Source organism: Gekko japonicus, unplaced genomic scaffold (genome assembly GCF_001447785.1).
Source record: "Gekko japonicus isolate JY-2015 unplaced genomic scaffold, Gekko_japonicus_V1.1 scaffold704, whole genome shotgun sequence".
Lineage (NCBI taxonomy): Eukaryota > Metazoa > Chordata > Lepidosauria > Squamata > Gekkonidae > Gekko > Gekko japonicus.
In genome coordinates, this window is record NW_015170913.1 from 495129 (window position 1) to 512902 (window position 17774).

General features: G+C 46.2%; 1 protein-coding gene across 1 annotated transcript; it reads left to right on the forward strand.

The window, feature by feature from the left end:
* Nucleotides 1-1444: 1444 nt before the first annotated feature.
* On the forward strand, nucleotides 1445-3230 carry LOC107116730 (uncharacterized protein K02A2.6-like). The gene is made up of 2 exons (XM_015418712.1): nucleotides 1445-2350; nucleotides 3186-3230. Exons 1-2 carry the CDS (start codon nucleotides 1445-1447, stop codon nucleotides 3228-3230), a joined length of 951 nt encoding a protein of 316 aa, XP_015274198.1.
* The last annotated feature ends 14544 nt before the right edge of the window (nucleotides 3231-17774 follow it).

Genomic DNA, 17774 nt, shown 5'->3' on the forward strand with positions numbered 1-17774 from the left:
TCAGACTCCCATGTCCTTAAGCAAATTGTGTTACCAGTTAAGAACAAACTAGGTCAATGATTATGGGCAGTATTTTTTTTTTTGACAGAAGGCAGTTTAAAAGAGGGATCACTGCTCATGATGCATATACGCATCCCATGTTTACCTTTAGGAGACAGGGTTTGCAAGTTTTCCTATTGTTTCAATAATATTTGCTTCACCATAAGTGTTATGTACTGAAAGCATTCCATGAATCGTCTAATTCACTTACTATGTTAAGCTTCGAGCCAGCCAGGGCTCCGTCTACTCTCACACCCTATTGGTCGTTCCGAACGTGTGACCAATCGCAGCCCAGCAAGGTCTCTAAGCGGGAAGAGTTCCCATTGGTCTTTATCCTGAGTTTCTTATTGGTTGTTATTTGTAAATAGGTGTGGCTATGTTAGCCTGGGAATGTTTAAAAGGAGCCTAGCTCCCTATGTTAATCTGTTCTGTAAAGGAGGTACTAAAGCGAGTTCATCCTACGAGCGAAAAGGTGGCTGCGATCCAAAATGCCCCCAGGCCGGTGAGTAAGAAAGAGCTGCAATCATTTTTGGGGCTGCTCAATTTTTATCATGCGTTTCTACCGCATAAGGCATCGGTGGCTGCCCCTTTGCACGCACTTTTGCATAAGGAGGCGAAATGGAAGTGGGGACAAGCCGAAGAGAGGGCTTTTGTGGGAGTTAAAGAGCTATTAACTTCACATTACGTTCTGACTCATTAGGATGAGCAGAAACTCCTGGTGTTAGCTGCGGACACTTCACCTTTTGGAATAGGCACAGTTTTAAGCCACCTAATGCCTGATGGGAGCGAAGCGCCTATCGCTTTTTACTCGAGATCTCTATCTGCGGCAGAAAGGAACTATGCCCAGATAGACAAGGAAGGTCTGGCTTTAGTAGCGGCTGTCAAAAAGTTCCATGACTTTATTTTTGGCAGATGATTTTTGCTGGTCACTGACCACAAGCCGCTATTGGGGATTTTTGTGCCCGATAAGCAATTGCCAAATATAATGTCCCCACGTATGCTTAGATGGGCGATTTTTTTGCAGGCGTATGAGTTTGATTTAGAGCACCGGCCTGGGAAAGCAATTGGACACGCAGATGCGCTCAGCCGCTGTCCCTTGCCTGAAACTGGCTGGGACCCTGCCCCTGCGTGTGAGGTCTTGTCGATCGATGAACTTCCTCAGGTGCCAGTTTCCTCTAAAGACATAGCCACACAAACGGCTAAGGACAGCGTATTATCCAGAGTATTGAACTGGGTTTGGAGGGGGTGGCCGGCAGGAAGCTTGGAGCCAGAGTTCCAGCCCTATAAAGCCCGCCAAAAGGAGCTGTCAATCCCCAAGGGTTGCATACTATGGGGAAACAGAGTGGTGGTTCCTGCCAAACTCAGGAAACGAGTGTTGCTATCATTGCACAAGGGACACCCCGTAATGGTACATATGAAGGCGTTAGCCCGGGGATATGTTTGGTGGCCAGGGCTGGACGCAGAAATTGAAGAATGGGTTCGGGTTTGTACTTTGTGCCAGCAAGCCAGACCGGAGCCTCCACAGGCTACACCTCAGAAGTGGGAGTCACCAGGGAAACCTTGGGCCAGGGTACACATTGATTTCGCTGACCCAGTTCAGGGGCAAATGTTCCTTATTGTAGTGGATGCAATGTCCAAATGGCTAGAAGTAATTTTAATGAAGTCAACCACGTCACTAGCCTTGATCCATGCACTCCGCCGGCTGTTCGTGACCCACAGACTGCCGGACATCTTAGTCAGCGACAACGGCCCAGAATTCACTTCACAGGAATTTATTCAATTCCTAGCTGACAACAGTATTCGACAAATCACATCTGCCCCCTTCCATCCTGCTTCTAATGGGCAAGCAGAACGAATGGTCAGAACAGCTAAGGAGGCCCTGGGTAAAATGTCAGAAGGGGACTGGAACCAAAGGTTGGGCTCTTTCTTGTCAAGGCAACACACCACTCCATGCAGTGCCACGGGCTGTAGTCCAGCTGAAATGTTGATGGGCCGTCGCCTCACTACTCGATTGAACCAGTTGCACCCGGATTTGAACAAGGAACAGTCCGAGCGCAACCCTCCGCAACCGAAGGTGCGCATGTTTGAAAAGGGAGACAAGGTCTTTGCCCGAAATTATACTGGTGGGCACTTGTGGGTTCCCGGCGTAGTGTCTGAAGCAATAGGCACACTAATGTATGCAATCCAGCTGGCTGATGGCAGAACGTGGCGGTGCCACATCGACCAGCTTCGGAGACGCTGGGCAAAGGACAGTCCTGACTCTCCGACAGTTGAGCCCTCCGAAAGTGTTTTCCAACCTCCAAACTTGGAGGTGAGTACAAACCTGCCCTGTCCTATTCCTATAACAGGACAGACCCCGGACAGTGAAGCAGTAACCCCCGCAGTAACTGTGCCTAACTCAGGAGTTGCAGAACCTAATAAAGATACCCCCCAGACAATGCCTGCAGAGCCTGTACAACTGCGTAGGTCTCAGCGGTCACACAGAGCGCCAATGTATCTTAGTGACTATGACTGCAGCAATCTGTATAATGATGACAAATGACTAACTATGTGACTGTAAATAAATATGATGTCTTAACTTAGGGGGGAGGAATTGTTATGTACTGAAAGCATTCCATGAATCGTCTAATTCGCTTACTATGTTAAGCTTCGAGCCAGCCAGGGCTCCGTCTACTCTCACACCCTATTGGTCGTTCTGAATGTGCGACCAATCACAGCCCAGCAAGGTCCCTAAGCGGGAAGAGTTCCCATTGGTCTTTATCCTGAGTTTCTTATTGGTTGTTATTTGTAAATAGGTGTGGCTATGTTAGCCCGGGAATGTTTAAAAGGAGCCTAGCTCCCTATGTTAATCTGTTCTGGTTTTGACTACGTTTTGAGTGTTTGATCGCTACTTCCAATAAAGCTGAAATCACTTGCTGAAACCACTATCCGAGTCTTTGTTAGTCCGATCTAACAATAAGTGGCTGGACAGGCCTACATACCATAGATGTAGCATCAGTACTGCATGACAGGGCCCTTGAGCTACCAAGTTCACTGCTAATCATACCCACCCCCCGGTTGCTGGGCCAGCCCCACACAGCAGACAGGCAGAGATCAGTGGGTTTCCCCAAAGCAAACTGTAAACCGATCACACGGCTATCCTGCAGTGCGGCAAAGAAGTGGCGCAGCGCAATCACATCGGCAATCGCTAGGCGCCGCTTCTGTGGCAAACAGCATTTTTTTTCACACTGAAGTTTGCACATGCGCATGATCGTTTGTGCACATCCTTTGGAGACTTACCAAAAAAATCCCATCCGGTGTGCGACAGGACATGGACGGGCACCGGATGCCATGGGATTCAAGCGGAAATGTGATCAGACACCCGTCCTTGCCCTGCGTTTTCTGGAAACTAGTACATCGTATGTGGTAGTTTTTTACTCCGCATCTTCGGCGAGAAGCCACGGGTTAGCCACGGGTGTACTATGCTTCCCAGATGTTGCGGTGTGATCGCACACCAAAAATCCGCCTCTCATCCATGTCTTTAGCGCAGCAACTTCGCCATGTCAATGGGACCTCTACTGGTTTTCCCACATTCTGCTTCCATACCCCATCCAGAACTTCACAGCCACTGACTGCAGCCAAATCCGTAGGCTGTACTTCTGCTAAGGAACTACATGTTCATTTTTTGCTTTTGCTTTGGATCCACAATTAAATCAAAAAGCTTTCTGTATATCACTAACATCAGCAGTCATCTTATGCCTATATATATACCACAGGAAAAGAAACCCCTTTCAAGTCTCCTAAAAACTATTGCAAGTTATGAGTCATCAGCCTCATGTATTGCAAAGGTCAAATGAACAGTTTGGGAGAATTGCTTTCCCATTAGAGTTTAGCTGTCTAGAGGGGGTGGGGCAGTGGTTATCGAAAACAAAGGAGTTTTAGGAAAGAGGCATTTAAAGAGAAGATAACTTATGGCTTGTTTCCCAAGCTCCTGGAATCAATAGGATTTCTCCTGGAAAGGTTGCAAGGGCATACACTCCAGCTGTTCATACATTCAAGTTTGCAAGGGCATACACTCCTGCTGTTCCTATTTACCAGGACAGGCCCTGTTTTCGGGAACCTCTTTACGGTAAACCATTGCCTTTATCTTATTCCTCTTTTCCCTCTTTAAAGTTCTCCTTGAGTTACTAGAATTATGTTCTGATTCTTGCCCCCATCCGAGTCTCTAACAAAGAGAGAGTAGGAGGGTAGATGTGCCTTTTCTCTACTGCACAGGCATGTAAGTTCAAGCACATGGACGATAACGTTCCATGTAGCACATAGCCCACTTCACATATTAAAGCTGGGAATGGTATTTTTTTTTTTAACAGCTGGCAATAAATTTTAGGATAATGGGCATTTTTCCTGGGATATGTTCTGGCTACTAGCCATGATGACTAAAGGGAACCTCTACATTCAGAAACAGTACACCTCTGAATACCAGCACTAGGAAGAAAAGTCACAGCCAGGTCCTCGCCCTTATTGGCCCTCAGTTTCAGCTGGTTAGCCACTGTATGAAACAGGGTGCTGGACAAGCTGGACCATTGGTTTGTTCCACTAGGGGTCTCCTTGCATTCTTATGTTAACCCCCCAAAACCCAAACCCCTCTGGCTTTTAAAACTGGAGAGTAATAGAAACAGCAGACAGAGACCAGCTTTGAATGATGTCATCTATGTGGGGAGGGATGGGCAGTGATCCTTGGTATGAGAAAAACTGGGGGTTTTAACTACAGAAGATAAATACGCCGAATGATCCACGATGTTGGAAGGGCTGCGGTCAGGTGGGCACTTACCTACATTGTTGGTGGGATTGTCCAAAACTCGGTGAATTCTGGAAGGAGATCCGAAAGCAGATCACGGATATAACCTCAATTAATCTAAATTTTAAGCCAGAAATCTTCCTACTAAATCAATGGGATAGCGACTTAGATAATAGGAATAAGGAAATTATTTCCTTACTTCTTGCAACAGCGCGTCTAAACAATAGCGTCATGTTGGAAGTCCCCATCACCACCGACATTATCCGACTGGCATGAGAAAGTGTGGGATCAATTTGTGATGGCGAAAATATCAGATAAAATACAAAGAGCAATAACACCACAATCTTCTAGTTCAAAATGTGAGTCAATATGGTTCTCAATATTTTCATACCTTACCGCACATGATATACTTCCTGCCAACCTACATTATCACAAATGGTTACTGATGTGATACATTATAATGAAAGCTTGATGGGATAGGATAATATCTGTACCCTTTCCCTTTAGGCCTTAGAATAATAACCTTGATTATTATAGAAGATCTCTCTATTGAAATGTTATAGTATTTATGATCTAGGTTTTACGTGTTACTGAAATGTACATCCATGTTTATACATCTCTTTTGTTGGCAACAGTGTGGCATACATTGTTTTGTGAATATAAATAAATAAAAGGTAAAAAAACCTGGGGTGTTCCAAGAATGTCCCTACTTTTACCTGTGAAATGTATATGTACACTGGTGGAGCTGGGACGTAGCATGGTGAATGAAGAAAGGAATTCTGTTATTCCAGGCACAATGAATGGCATTGTTTAGATATGACAGGAAGACTGAATGACTGAGAAAGGGCAGATAGTAGATGATGAAGGCTGCAATTCTGAGAACGTTGTCCTGAACTCAAGCCTCACTGAATAAAAAGAGACTTTCTTTTGAGTAAACCTACTTAGTAATGGTCCCAAAGTCCTGTTGAAGGAGGAATTGATGGAGTGTAAGTATGGAAGAGGGAGGGGATTTAAAGCCTATTTCTTTTCAGGGTGTCAAGTCCACATTAGTATATGGTGGCCATGATTTTGAAATGCCAACGGTTACAGTCATGGATTATGCAGAGCACTGATTTAATGGATCCAGAACTGTTAATGTGGGGAAAAGAGAGGGTGGGAAGGGAGGTCTCTGTTTATCAGTAACAGATGCTGTGGTGTGTATTGATCCAATGCCATCAGCTATTTGCAGGTGCTAATACAACCTGGGGGGAAACCATAAAAACTGTGAGCATGAAATCACTTTAAAAATTCTTTTCATCAGTAACTTTGCCCCTTGGTTTGTTGACCAAGTTAATAAAATGATGGGTCCTTAACACAATCCCAGCCCTTGTTCAAAATTTTAAAAAAGTATTATGAAAACAGGTACAACAATCTGGCATCTGCGGGGGGAAAAGAAGGATGGGATTAATCAAGTGGGTTTGGCAACTGTGATACCCAAGGACAGAAGGAGTATATCTGCCAATGATGTGAAATGTTGAATTAAATGGATAGCTTTATGAATGGTATGCTTTTGGCTGCTGACTTTGCTAGCCCTTTGTAGATGCAAGGGATCAATCCTGTGGCTTTCTGAAATACACAACACTGTGTTTTGCTGCAATTGATTTCACTGTGCCATTGAAATCGGTAGTCAGCCCAACATTCTGGAGCAGCATTACTAATTATTAAAGAATAGGAACAGTCAGTTCATGTTAGATCATTCTTTGGATACAGCAGCCATCTAAATATTTTTAAAAATTCTGTTTGTTTGTGTGTATGCAGTCTCCAGTGCTTGATAAATGTTTGTTAAATAAGGGGCAAACTGTACCATGAGAAACTGAAGAAACCTCCACTTTGCTGGTTTCATCACACTGTAGTCTTGCACAAGTTTAGGCACGATCCTGTATAGCAGGAGGTCACCAACTCCTGCGGGCTCCTTTGAAATGCTGACAAAGGGTTCTGGGCACAATCACAAAATGGCTGCTACAGGAGGTGGGGCCAACACAAAATGTTGGGGATTGAGGTTATATACCACTCTAATAGTAACTCTTCAACATTTTAGGCAGAAGTTCTGTTTAACAGGATACCTTTTAATCTGCACTACCAATCAGAAGCCCTGCTGGGAAGAAGCCCCATCTAGGCCTGTCTACTTTCCAAACACACTCGGTGTAGGCTTGCCAAGTCCCCCCGGGGGGGCGGGGAAAACCCTGCCCGAGAGGCCCGTTACCCACTGCCGGCGGATCGGGCCCCGGGGGGGAACCCCACCCCCAAAGCACGCAACGTGCCCGGCGTCAGCACGTCACCCGGAAGTGACACAGTCGTATCGGGCGCGTTGGGGGTGGGGCCGCGGTCATCCGAGGGAAAACTCTATGGTTTCCCCTCAGATGGTTGTGGCCCCGCCCCTGGCGTGCCCGACATGGTTGCATCACTTCCGGGTGACGTGGTTGTGGTGCGCGCGTGCAAAGCGTGCACACACGGACTCCCGGAGCGGCGCTGGAGTCCCCCGCTCTACATACAGCGAGGACTTGGCAGCCCTAACTCGGTGGGTGCCAGGAAGGGTATTGTCGGGTGCCCTGGTGTTCATAGGCACCACATTGGGGATCCCTGCTACATAGAGTTGACTTCGATAGACTTAGAAGGTTGTGGCTTTGTTCAGGATGGCACTGTCGTATTCCACCAAGCTATTCATCTCTCCCAACCTGCCAGGTGCTCAACAACCTCCTGTTTTTGCATCCCCAGATTGTTAAAAAGAATAGATTTATCTAGCCCTAATGAGCAACCACACATGGCTAACGGGGTGTATTCGGCTGGGTGACTCATAAATTGACAGGCCTGTTACACCATGACAGAACTTCTGCTTTGTATAAAAATGAGGAGCGAAAGGAAAGCTCAAGTTTATCAGTGTTTCCCCCCTTCTCCTGGAAACACGATCTCTTCGATATCGCTGCAGGATGCAAGGAAGATATATCTAGTGAATAGTTCCATTGCAGTAGTCGTCCATAGTTCCTATTTTTCAGTGTTCCAGACATTCTACATAGAAGGTGCTTCTGTGTGTTAATATGATGTCTACATATAGAACATTATATACATTGGTCCTACGTATCTATAAATTACTGCATGGATGTGGCTCATCACATGCTAGAAAGGCATGCAATATCGTGTGGCTATTTGAAGGTTAATATTGTTGGAGTGCCTTTTGTCTCCTGGAGCAAAACCTCCAGAACTAATACTGAGAAGGCCATATATCTGAAGGTTTTTGGAGCCTTCTGGGCCTAGCAGCATACTGTAACATGGTTCCTATTGTTCACTCCTGGCCAATGGCTTCTTCTGAGTAGCTGGAGAGCAGCATTTGAAGCACACTGCGTGACAGAAAAAGGTAGTTTACATTCAGGTGATACATTCATTTCTCTTATGTAGATCTGTCTTATGATGTGGTGCAGCTTGGCTAGGGTTTGGAGAGTGAAGGTGGCACAGTTGTTAAGACTGCTGGACTAGAATCTGGGAGGCCCCAGTTCAATTCCCCACTTGCCTAGAAGTTTCTGGGTCATTCTTTCTCAGCCTAATCTACTTCACAGGTCTGCTGTGAGTAGGGTTGCCAGGTCCCCTTGTCACTCTGGTGGAGGGATTTGGGGTGCATTCTGGGGGTGGGCAGGGATAGCCCTGCCCCCAAACTGTGACCACCTCCGGCCACCCCTCTCCCTCTCCTCCTGCAGAGATTTAAAGGGCTTCAGCTGATCAACGAGAAGCATATGGCCTGCCGATCACCAGGAGGGCCCTTTAAACTTTCAGCAGGGAACCTCTGAATCCCAGAGCCAGGAGGCAACCTCAGGGGAAGGCCTCAGCCTCTATGCCCTGTTGCTGGCCCTCCAGAGGAACTGGTTGGCCACTGTGTGAGACAGGATGCTGGAGTAGATGGACCACTGGTCTGATCCAGGAGGGCTCTTCTTTTGTTCTTATAATAAAATAGAGGAAAGGGGGACCATGTTTCACACACCCTGAGCTCCTTGGAGGAAAGGTGAACAAAAAAATACACTAAATAAATAGAGAATAGTGTTGCAGCTGATGGGGCGGTCCCACAGGGCCATGCCGGACACCAGACACCTCTTGCAGCTTTGTTGGAAATAAAATCAACTGAGCAATAAGTAATGCCCCACCACCAAAGAGAGGGCAGCATCTGACCCAATGAATGGGGTCTTTAAAAGCTAATGGTGAGATCAGCAAGGGGAGAGGAAGCCACCTTGAGTAAGCAGATGCAGTCTGAGGAAGAGAAGAAAGCCAGGGCAGGGAAACTGGAGGTGGGGGCTGGAGACTAAGGTCATTTCCACACTTGGATCTCTTCCCTGGTTTTATTAGAGTTCAACTCAGACACAATACCTTGCATATATCCCTGGTTATAGCAGCATCTGTTTATTCCAGGACAAATGTGGGGCAAAACCAGGGTGACCTCAATGTAATGTGGAAACAAAAAATACCTCGAGATAATTACAGAGGTGAACTCAAGTGTAGTGTAGAATGTAAAAATACCCCGAGATGATTACAGGGTGAACTCGCGTGTGGTGTAGAATGTAAGTTCGGGGACAGGGTTGAACCAGAATTTAAGGTCTAGTGCGAAAAGGACCATAGAGATGGCTGTCATCAGTCTGTAGCAGGAAGGAGAGCCCCAAGACAAAAGTGACAGGCATGGAGGATCGAAGGGATCACAGAGTGACAGAACCAGGGAGGTTGGGAGTGAAATGCTGAGGCTATTGGAGGGAGCACTTGTAACACAACTATAGCCATTGACCAGCGTGCTCAGAACCGGTGAAAACAGAGGTGGGAGTGTGGAGTTGCAAGGCACCAAGGGATGAGTTTATCCGGCACATTTCAGTACAGAAGATATAGAGCTTGGAGGATGTACCAGCCCTAGTGAAGTTGCAAGTGGGCTAGATTGAGAGAGGCCGGGGAAATTAGAGGGGAACTCCTTGGGAAGACAGAGGGACTTGAAGCTCCAGTGATAAAAGCCTCCAGAGGGCTGTAAGGAAGGGAATAGACTGAAGAGAGACTCTGGGAGCAAAGCAGGACTGAGAAGCGAGAGGCTAGTACCTTGGTGGGAGGGTACAGAAGTGTAATGAAGGACTGGGGAAGTCAATATCTCGGTGTGTAAAGAAACGTAATAACGTTACGTGGCCAAAGAGGAGGAAGGGAGGGGCTTTGCCAGCATTATGGCAACCCCTGGTCTGAGGCCACTGTAAGCAGTGACAAGTGTCTATTGGTATGGGGTTTCTGAAGGTGACTGACCATGTGCTGACATATCTGGCTCCAGTGGTCATCTGGAAGGAGCACCAAGGAGTGGCAACAGTTGAATAATGTACTTGTATTAATCAGAACTACATATGAATGAAATTAATTCTGGTTGTATAGTAAAGATTGCCCGTTCCCATCCATACAAGAATATGAAAACATACATTTAGTGGAACTAAAATAATACCATTTCAAATTAAAATGACAATGAAAGAGGGTTCCTAGGCCCCATAGTGTCATTTTATTTGGACTTCCCAAGGTCTGGACAAAAGTAAGAAAAACAAGGTATTGCAATTAGCAGTCCTTGACTGTGTATAGATATTGGTGGGCACTACTGCAGGTGTTTTTAGAATCTGTTCACAATTCTTTCATTTGTCTCAAACTGTTCCTCAGTTTCATTCCCAACTCCTGACTGCATTAATATTGTAATGATGAGTCATTTAACACTAAATTCCAAGGGTGAAGCCAATTACCTGTGTGCATATTGGTTAATGATGGAGATGCTAATGAGACCTTTTGCTGCTTGCATGAACTGAAATTGACCTATCAGAAGGTGGGATTCCAGCTCACCTAAACTGCCGCTTGACTGAAATTATCAGAGGGATATTAATATCCCAGCAGCAAGGAATAAAGGGCCCTGACTTCCACAGCTGCAATGATTTGCTATGCAGCGGTGCAGTTCTTATATGGGGTGGGAGTTTGTACAGTCTATGTTCCTCTCACACCACTCTGGTAACATATGATGCTCCTCCCTGTGCCAGCATTGCTCCCATTGCTGGGATGGGTGATACTGACATGAGAAGAAAACCACAGTGTGAGGACCCTTCTTCTAGCCCACATCCCCTTATGCTTTGAAGCAAGGCGTGGGGGGACCTTATATGCAATTTGGTTCCATTCCTTAAAAGTATCATCAGAAGAGAGATTGAAGTTTGGACAGTCAGTTGATAAACAGGAAACCTGTGGGAGGCATAAGCCAACTACTGTGCTACCAACAGAGTTGTGGCAGCACAAGCAGCCCTGCGAAGTCTGGGTGGCATTGGAGCACCCTGAGCAGCCCAGGCAGAGGAAAATGCAGCTGGGCTGGTATGGACACTGGGACGCTGACGGAAGGGTGGAGCACATTCCAGCTGGTGGGACCATCAAAAAACAGTGGGAAGAGGAATGAGGGGAAAGAATGGCCAGGAGGAAGGGAGCTGATGGGAGACAGCAGGAGCCGGTCTGGCTGGCAGGCACATACGGCACGCCAGGCAAAAAAAGTGCTGGAGCTGATGGAAGAGCCTGGGGACACAGCTGATGGAGGAAGCAGCCAGCTTGTCACTGACAAGTATGTGCTGGTTGTAGAGGACCAAGAAGCAGGTCAGGCTTGTTGAAACCCCAGAAAGAATCATTGTTTTCATCAGTGGCGGGCAAGGGGAGTTCCAATGGGGCACGTTAGGGGAACAGGAACACTCAAAAGACAGCCAAGTAGGAACCTAGACAGTTAGCCTGACCTTAAAGGGCCAGTGCCAGGTCTGAGGCCTCAGTGACAGTGGGTGTACTTCCCACCAAGAGTACTTTTATACTTGCATAGTAGTAAGTTTCTATGTTTTAAGTGATGCTAATAGATGAAAGATGATGAAATTCTGGGTCAGTTTTTATCCTGGCCTTCCACAAAGAAGCTAGGAGTTGTATACATCACACACACACACACACACACACACCATTTTAACCTCACAATAACTTTACAAAGAAGGTTGAGCTGAGAAATAATGACTGGTCCAAGCCCACTCAGTGAGCCTCGTGGCAAGTGGGGGCTAGAACATGGGTCTACCCAGTCCTAGTCCTCTCTAACCAGTATACTGCACTGGCTTTCCAGGGCAAATGGTCTCTCAGCCACCTGACCCTATTTAACCTTTCCTTTGTGATCTAAGAAGCCACTCTTATAGCTGTGTTACTGATACAGCTCAACTGCTCTTTGGCTCTTCTTCGGATAAGAATCCCTAAGGATAAACCTCTTTTACAAAAGTATCACCAAGTCCGCTCTGCCTCCTCAGTTCTCAAACCAGGAGAAGGGAGAAAGTCTGTGTCCCCTCCACTTTAATAACCCTTTATGGAAGATAGATTTAGGTGGGTAGCTGTGTTGGTCAGACCAACATGGCTATCCACCTGAACCAAGCAATAGAACAAAGTTTGAATCCAGTGGCACAATGTTTAACTCTGGATAAAAGCTTTCATGAGCATGCCTGCATACTTCTTCGGATGGAAGACTTGAACAAGGGTGGGGAAACGTCACCCATCTCCCACATTTTGGGTTCTTCTAGTCGTTCAGGTTCCAGATTGCTCCATTAGGGCAATTTTCCTATTTTACCTACAAATTCAGATGGATAGCAAGGGGATTATAGTATATTGACATGGAATTATCAATACAGTTTTTAAAGATTTTGTTCAATCAACCAGGTAGTCAAGGTTACTACTATAATGGATGGCTATGACATTAGCAAAGTGCTGCTATGGTTGCCAAGTGGCCAGGAAAAATGTCCTGTCTCTTCAATAGAGGCTTAATTTATGCAGAACGGGTAGCAACTGAAGCTTTTCATGGCATGGAGATAAGCATCTCCTGATAATTGCTGCAGAGCTAACATTTTAAGGGGCAGGTAGAGGAACCAGCAACCCTTACCTGTGTCCATGTTAAAATATAATCACTGTGTGAGGAAAAATGGGGGAGGTGAGAGAATATGTGTGTTAGTGTCCAATCTGGTGAAAATGTTGTTTTTCCAGTCACAGAAAATGAGCTGTAGTGTCATGGAAGTGCTTTCTTCCCACATTCTTGTTCATGCAGTTTCTCATTTGCAGTTATTTGTGGAGATAAGCCAATGAAGTCTGTTCGAAGTTTGCTAAACAATTGCAAGAAGATCCATAATATGATCTTCCCAGTGATTTTGAAAGGGTAGTTGCAGCCATGTAAGGCCCTGATTCAGACTGGGGTTGCAGTAAAGGGGAGAAGGTGGTTAATCTTTCCACTCCTGCAGAGCTTTGCCAGTCAACGCCAACCCATAAGAACAAAAGCCCTGCTGGATCAGACCAGTGGTCCACCTAGTCCAGCATCCTGTCTCACACAGTGGCCAACCAGTTCCTCTGGAGGGCAAACAACATTGTATAGAAGCCAAGGCCTTCCCCTGATGTTGCCTCCTGGCAACACCTTTCCCATGCAACTTTTGAAGGGGACAAAAGATGAGCAACTTGTCTTTGCCCATCCCCCCCCCCCCAAGCTAACAGTGCAGCAGATTGATCAATGAATGTGCTGCATGCCAATTATGCATAGTTGTAGTAATTATCAGGCTTTATTAGCAATGCATGTGGGTAGTGGAACCTGTAGGATTCCAGGCAGGGAGTGTGCTGCCTCCAGGAAGCATTAACTGTAGGCAGTAGTAGTTTGGTAAAACTGCTGTGTATCTTTAAGACTAGTTGCACCTGGGAATTGTTGTTCTCCGTTAGGGGTCCCAGCAGCTTCCCTCTGACTGGCTCATTAGGGTAATTTCCTGAGCTCAGAGGTGCAAAAATAGGAGTTTTATTGCTCTTTTCCTTTTCCTTTTGTCTATCCTTACCGCGAAGGAGAAGGGGGATCTCATCTCTTTCTCACCACGGCCATAGAATTGACTTAGATCACAAAGATGTAACTTCTCTACCCAGCTATCAGCCTGATTGTGAGTAAATGATCTTCTGAATGCATGTGGAGTTAAATAAATATGATTTAAGCCTTCTTCAGTGGTCATGCGTTGACTCATACCTAGAAAGTGTTGGCTAAGCCGCAGCCAGCGCGGGACAGGACAATGAACATGAGCCTTATTCTGAGTCAGGCCATTGGTCAATCAAAGCAGTATTGTGTACTCTGACTAGCAATAGCTCTCTGGGGTCAGGCAGAGATTTTCACATAACTTACTTCCTGGTTCTTTTAGCTGGAAAAGGAACATAGGACCTTCTGCATATGAAGCAGACACTCTACCACTGAGTCACAGCCTCCGTCCAGAGGGGATCAGTTAACTAAACTGTGGTGGTGGAAGGTTTAAAGTCCTTCTCTTGCTTGCAGCTGCCCCAGTGTGTATCAGGGCCCTATGCAACTGTAGACTTTAAAACAACTCTGGAGGTCTGAGCACAGGTCTCCCAGCTTTGACCCTTAAACTGCTGCTTTAACAGAAAACTTATTTTGCTTTTATGAAACAGGAGGACACCTTCCCAGGGTAGGGAGGCCAGCCTCCAGGTGGGAGCTGGGATTCCCCCGGAATTGCAGCTCATCTCCTGACTACAGAGATCAGTTCCCCTGGAGAAAATGGCTGCTTTGGAGGGTGGGCTCTATATGGCATTGTGCCCCACTGAGGTCCCTGTTGCAGGGGTCATTTCGTAGAAAAAGAGCTAGGGGAACTCATTAGCATAACTCATTAGCATATGCCACACCCCCTGACATCAGGGGCCCGGCGGTGGACCTGCAAGGCCAGCGGGGGTGCGAGGAAGCCCCGCCAAGGCCCTCCCTGGCCCCAGGCAGGCACGGGTGGGGAGAGGCGGGGAGGAAGCAACTTACCCTCCCTCTTCTCCTGCCTCCTCCTGGCTGAATGAGGGCCGGAAGCAGGGCGGCCAGAAGCAGGGGGCGGGGCTTCGTCATGTGCCCCGCCCCCCTGCACCTCACCCGGGGGAACTGTGTTTCCCCGCGTTCCCCCCCGAAATGACCTCTGCCCTGTTGTCCCCAGGCTCCATCCCCAAACTGGATCTGGCAATTCTATCCCAGACAGGGGAATTATCTGAAAGGATGCTTCTTGAATCACTTCCGTTCGGGTTGCTTTCTTGCTGACACTTTGTTGCAGAGATACATATATTTAACACAGATACCTGATTCATATTGGTCACTGTGACACTATTATTCCTAATCTGAACTGGAAATGAATGACAGTTGGTAATATTCAGAAGTATTACTTCTGTTACTATAGCGACGGTACCTATTTGCTTCTGGTTTGCTTAAACTCCGTTTGGATGTACTAGAATTTTTAAAAAGAAGCCATTGCGTTGACTTGTTGAGTAGACAAGGCTATAACAATTACCAAACTGAGATATTAGGGCAGCAAATCACAGCAGGATAGAAAGGTCTCCCTCTCAAAAAACACAGTTACACGGTACAACAAATATTTGCTTTGTTATCCTGCTCTCTACTGTCCTGGCTTTTTGTGACTTAAGAGTCACTTTTTTCCTTTGCTGACCTTTCTTCTCCTTCCTGGCTGTTCCAGCCAATCAGGGATCTCATGGTGAACTGAATTACATCATGATGCTGTAGAGCTGATGAGATCTGACTACATGATGGCGTCACCAAGGGCAACTGAGAGTGAGGGCAAGTGAGGGCAATTTAAATGAATAAGAGGATATTTTCACAAGATGTGCCAACAAATGTCCAAGAAAGCATTTTTCAGCACTGCCAGAAATACTGGCACGAAACAGGGAGCAGTTTCAGCTCAGCAATGAAGACTGTTTCCTATAAGCAAAACTTACGCATATGAACACTGTGACGAGTGGAGGAATGAGTTAAAATGCTGCAATTCTAAGAGCACTTTCTTAGGAGTAAGCCCCACTGAATAATCCTGAGTAGCGTTCTGAGTAGGCCTGTTTAGGATTGCTAGCTCTCATAGTCAATCTGAGAAAAGGCGAAGCCCCTTCCTACTGAGAATTCTTGCCTTTTAACAGTCCCTATTCCTTCCATTGCCTTTGATTTTATTCCCATCTACAGCTTTGTTTGTCTTTAACAAATACTTGGAAGAAGGGGCGGGAAAACAATGATGTGGTTTGTGATCTCTGTAGATGTAAATTCTGCCAAAGGATCCCTTGCAGGGAGAATAAGCACATCAGCAGGGGCTTCAGAGATACCAAGAGTTAAATGAAAAAGCTCAAGGGATAAATGTACTGTGTACTGTAGTGGTTTGCCCTTGGATGAAATTATAGGTTTCATTAGAGAGCTGCATTGCACAACCACAATGCATAAATAGAACATATTTATCCCATTACTTCCTCACCCTGCTGGGCTGTTGACACTTTGCTAATGGGAAACTTGTAGAATGTTAGGATTTCCCTGGTGTACTTGGCAGCTCAGCAGGTTTACTCTGTGCAGCGTGGATGGAATCGGTGCATTCACATTCATGTTCTGTCACTGATAAGATAGCAGATACGTCAGGCCTAAAATCCCCACCTGATCAGTTCTGCCTGAATTGGCCACAATAATCCTGGTTATTCATGCAGCCAGGGGTGTGCATTTGGATAACAGCTAACCGGAATCTGAACTGAACATGCAGCAATTCATTCAAATAATTATTATAACTAATCCAAACAGAAACATTAATGACATTCAGAAATAATGAGGGAAGATTGTGAATGCTCTACGTATCCTCTGGTGCCTTGCTGATGGCGTTTCTGTTCCATGAGGCAGCGAAGGGAGAGAGTGACTCAGCAGATATGTGTCTCTGTTATCCAACCAGAAGAACTGGCTGATGTGCTTGCCAGACAGGATCATCTCAATATTCTTTACTTTCTCCCTTATATGTAGCTTTCCCGTTCCCTTTTTTCTGTTCTAGTTTTTGTAGTGTTTAAAAAATTAATAAAAAATCCCCTCCGGGGGCTTTAAAAAAAAACAGGCCGGGGGGGGACATGAAGCTGCTGCCAACCTATGGTTGGTGTAGGGATGCCAGCCTCCAGGTGAAACCTGGGTAGGAATGGGCACAAACTGGGAAAATGTGTTTCAGTTCATGGCCGAACCATGAACCGAACCACAAACCAAACTGTACCAGGAGGATTGTTCACTAACTGAACCAGTTCATGGCCTCGCAAACCCCATTGAAAGGGACCACAGTCTCTTTAAATGGGATTTGCAAAAAGTCTGAAAAACATCTGAGCCACAGGGAGCAACTTGCTCCCCGCTGCTCAGCTGTTTCAGGCTGCCTTATGCAGTCTCTTTAAACTTTAAAGGGACTGCAGAAGACAGCCCAAAAACAGCTGCATGGTGGAGAGGCACTCCCTATCACTTAGCTGTTTCAGTTTAAAGGGACTGCACAAGACAGCCCAAAATAGCTGAGTGGCAGGGAGCAAGCTGCTCTCCGTCGCTCAGCTGTTTTTGCAGCTTTCCTAGGGAACAGAAAGGGACCCAGAAAGGGCTTAAAGGAACCCAGAATCTCTTTAACCCCCTGCTTTCTGCTCCATCCACGAACCACCACAACCTGCTTGAAAAGTTCATGGAAGTTCGTGACAGTAGACCCGTCACAAACTTCTGTTCTTGAACCACGAACAGGGCAAAATTGATGATGAATTTTGCTTTGTGGTTCAGTTTGTGCCCATCTCTAGATCTGGGGAATTCACCAGAATTACAGCTCAGACTACAGAGATCAGTTCCCCTGAAGAAAATGGATGCTCTGGAGGGTGGAGTCTATGCCATTGTACCTCACTGCGGTTCTTCTCCTTCACCGGCCCCATCCTCAAATCTCCAGGAGTTTCCCAAACTGTATCTGGCAACCCTAACCTCCCAACCCCCACTGGTAGCCAGGGGGGACCTGGCAACCCTAAGTTGGTGACTTGTGAAATGTGAAGTCCTAATAGCCCAGATCTATTCTCAAAATGTTAGTCTCTTGATAAGAGTAAAAAAAAAATAATTAACATCAAT

Bases quoted from the DNA above. Each gene is read 5' to 3' on its own strand.
- LOC107116730 (XM_015418712.1), top strand. From the start codon at position 1,445: ATGGTACATATGAAGGCGTTAGCCCGGGGATATGTTTGGTGGCCAGGG. The intron at 2,351-3,185 runs GTGAGTACAAAC...GCTATCCTGCAG, and splicing joins TCCAACCTCCAAACTTGGAG to TGCGGCAAAGAAGTGGCGCA.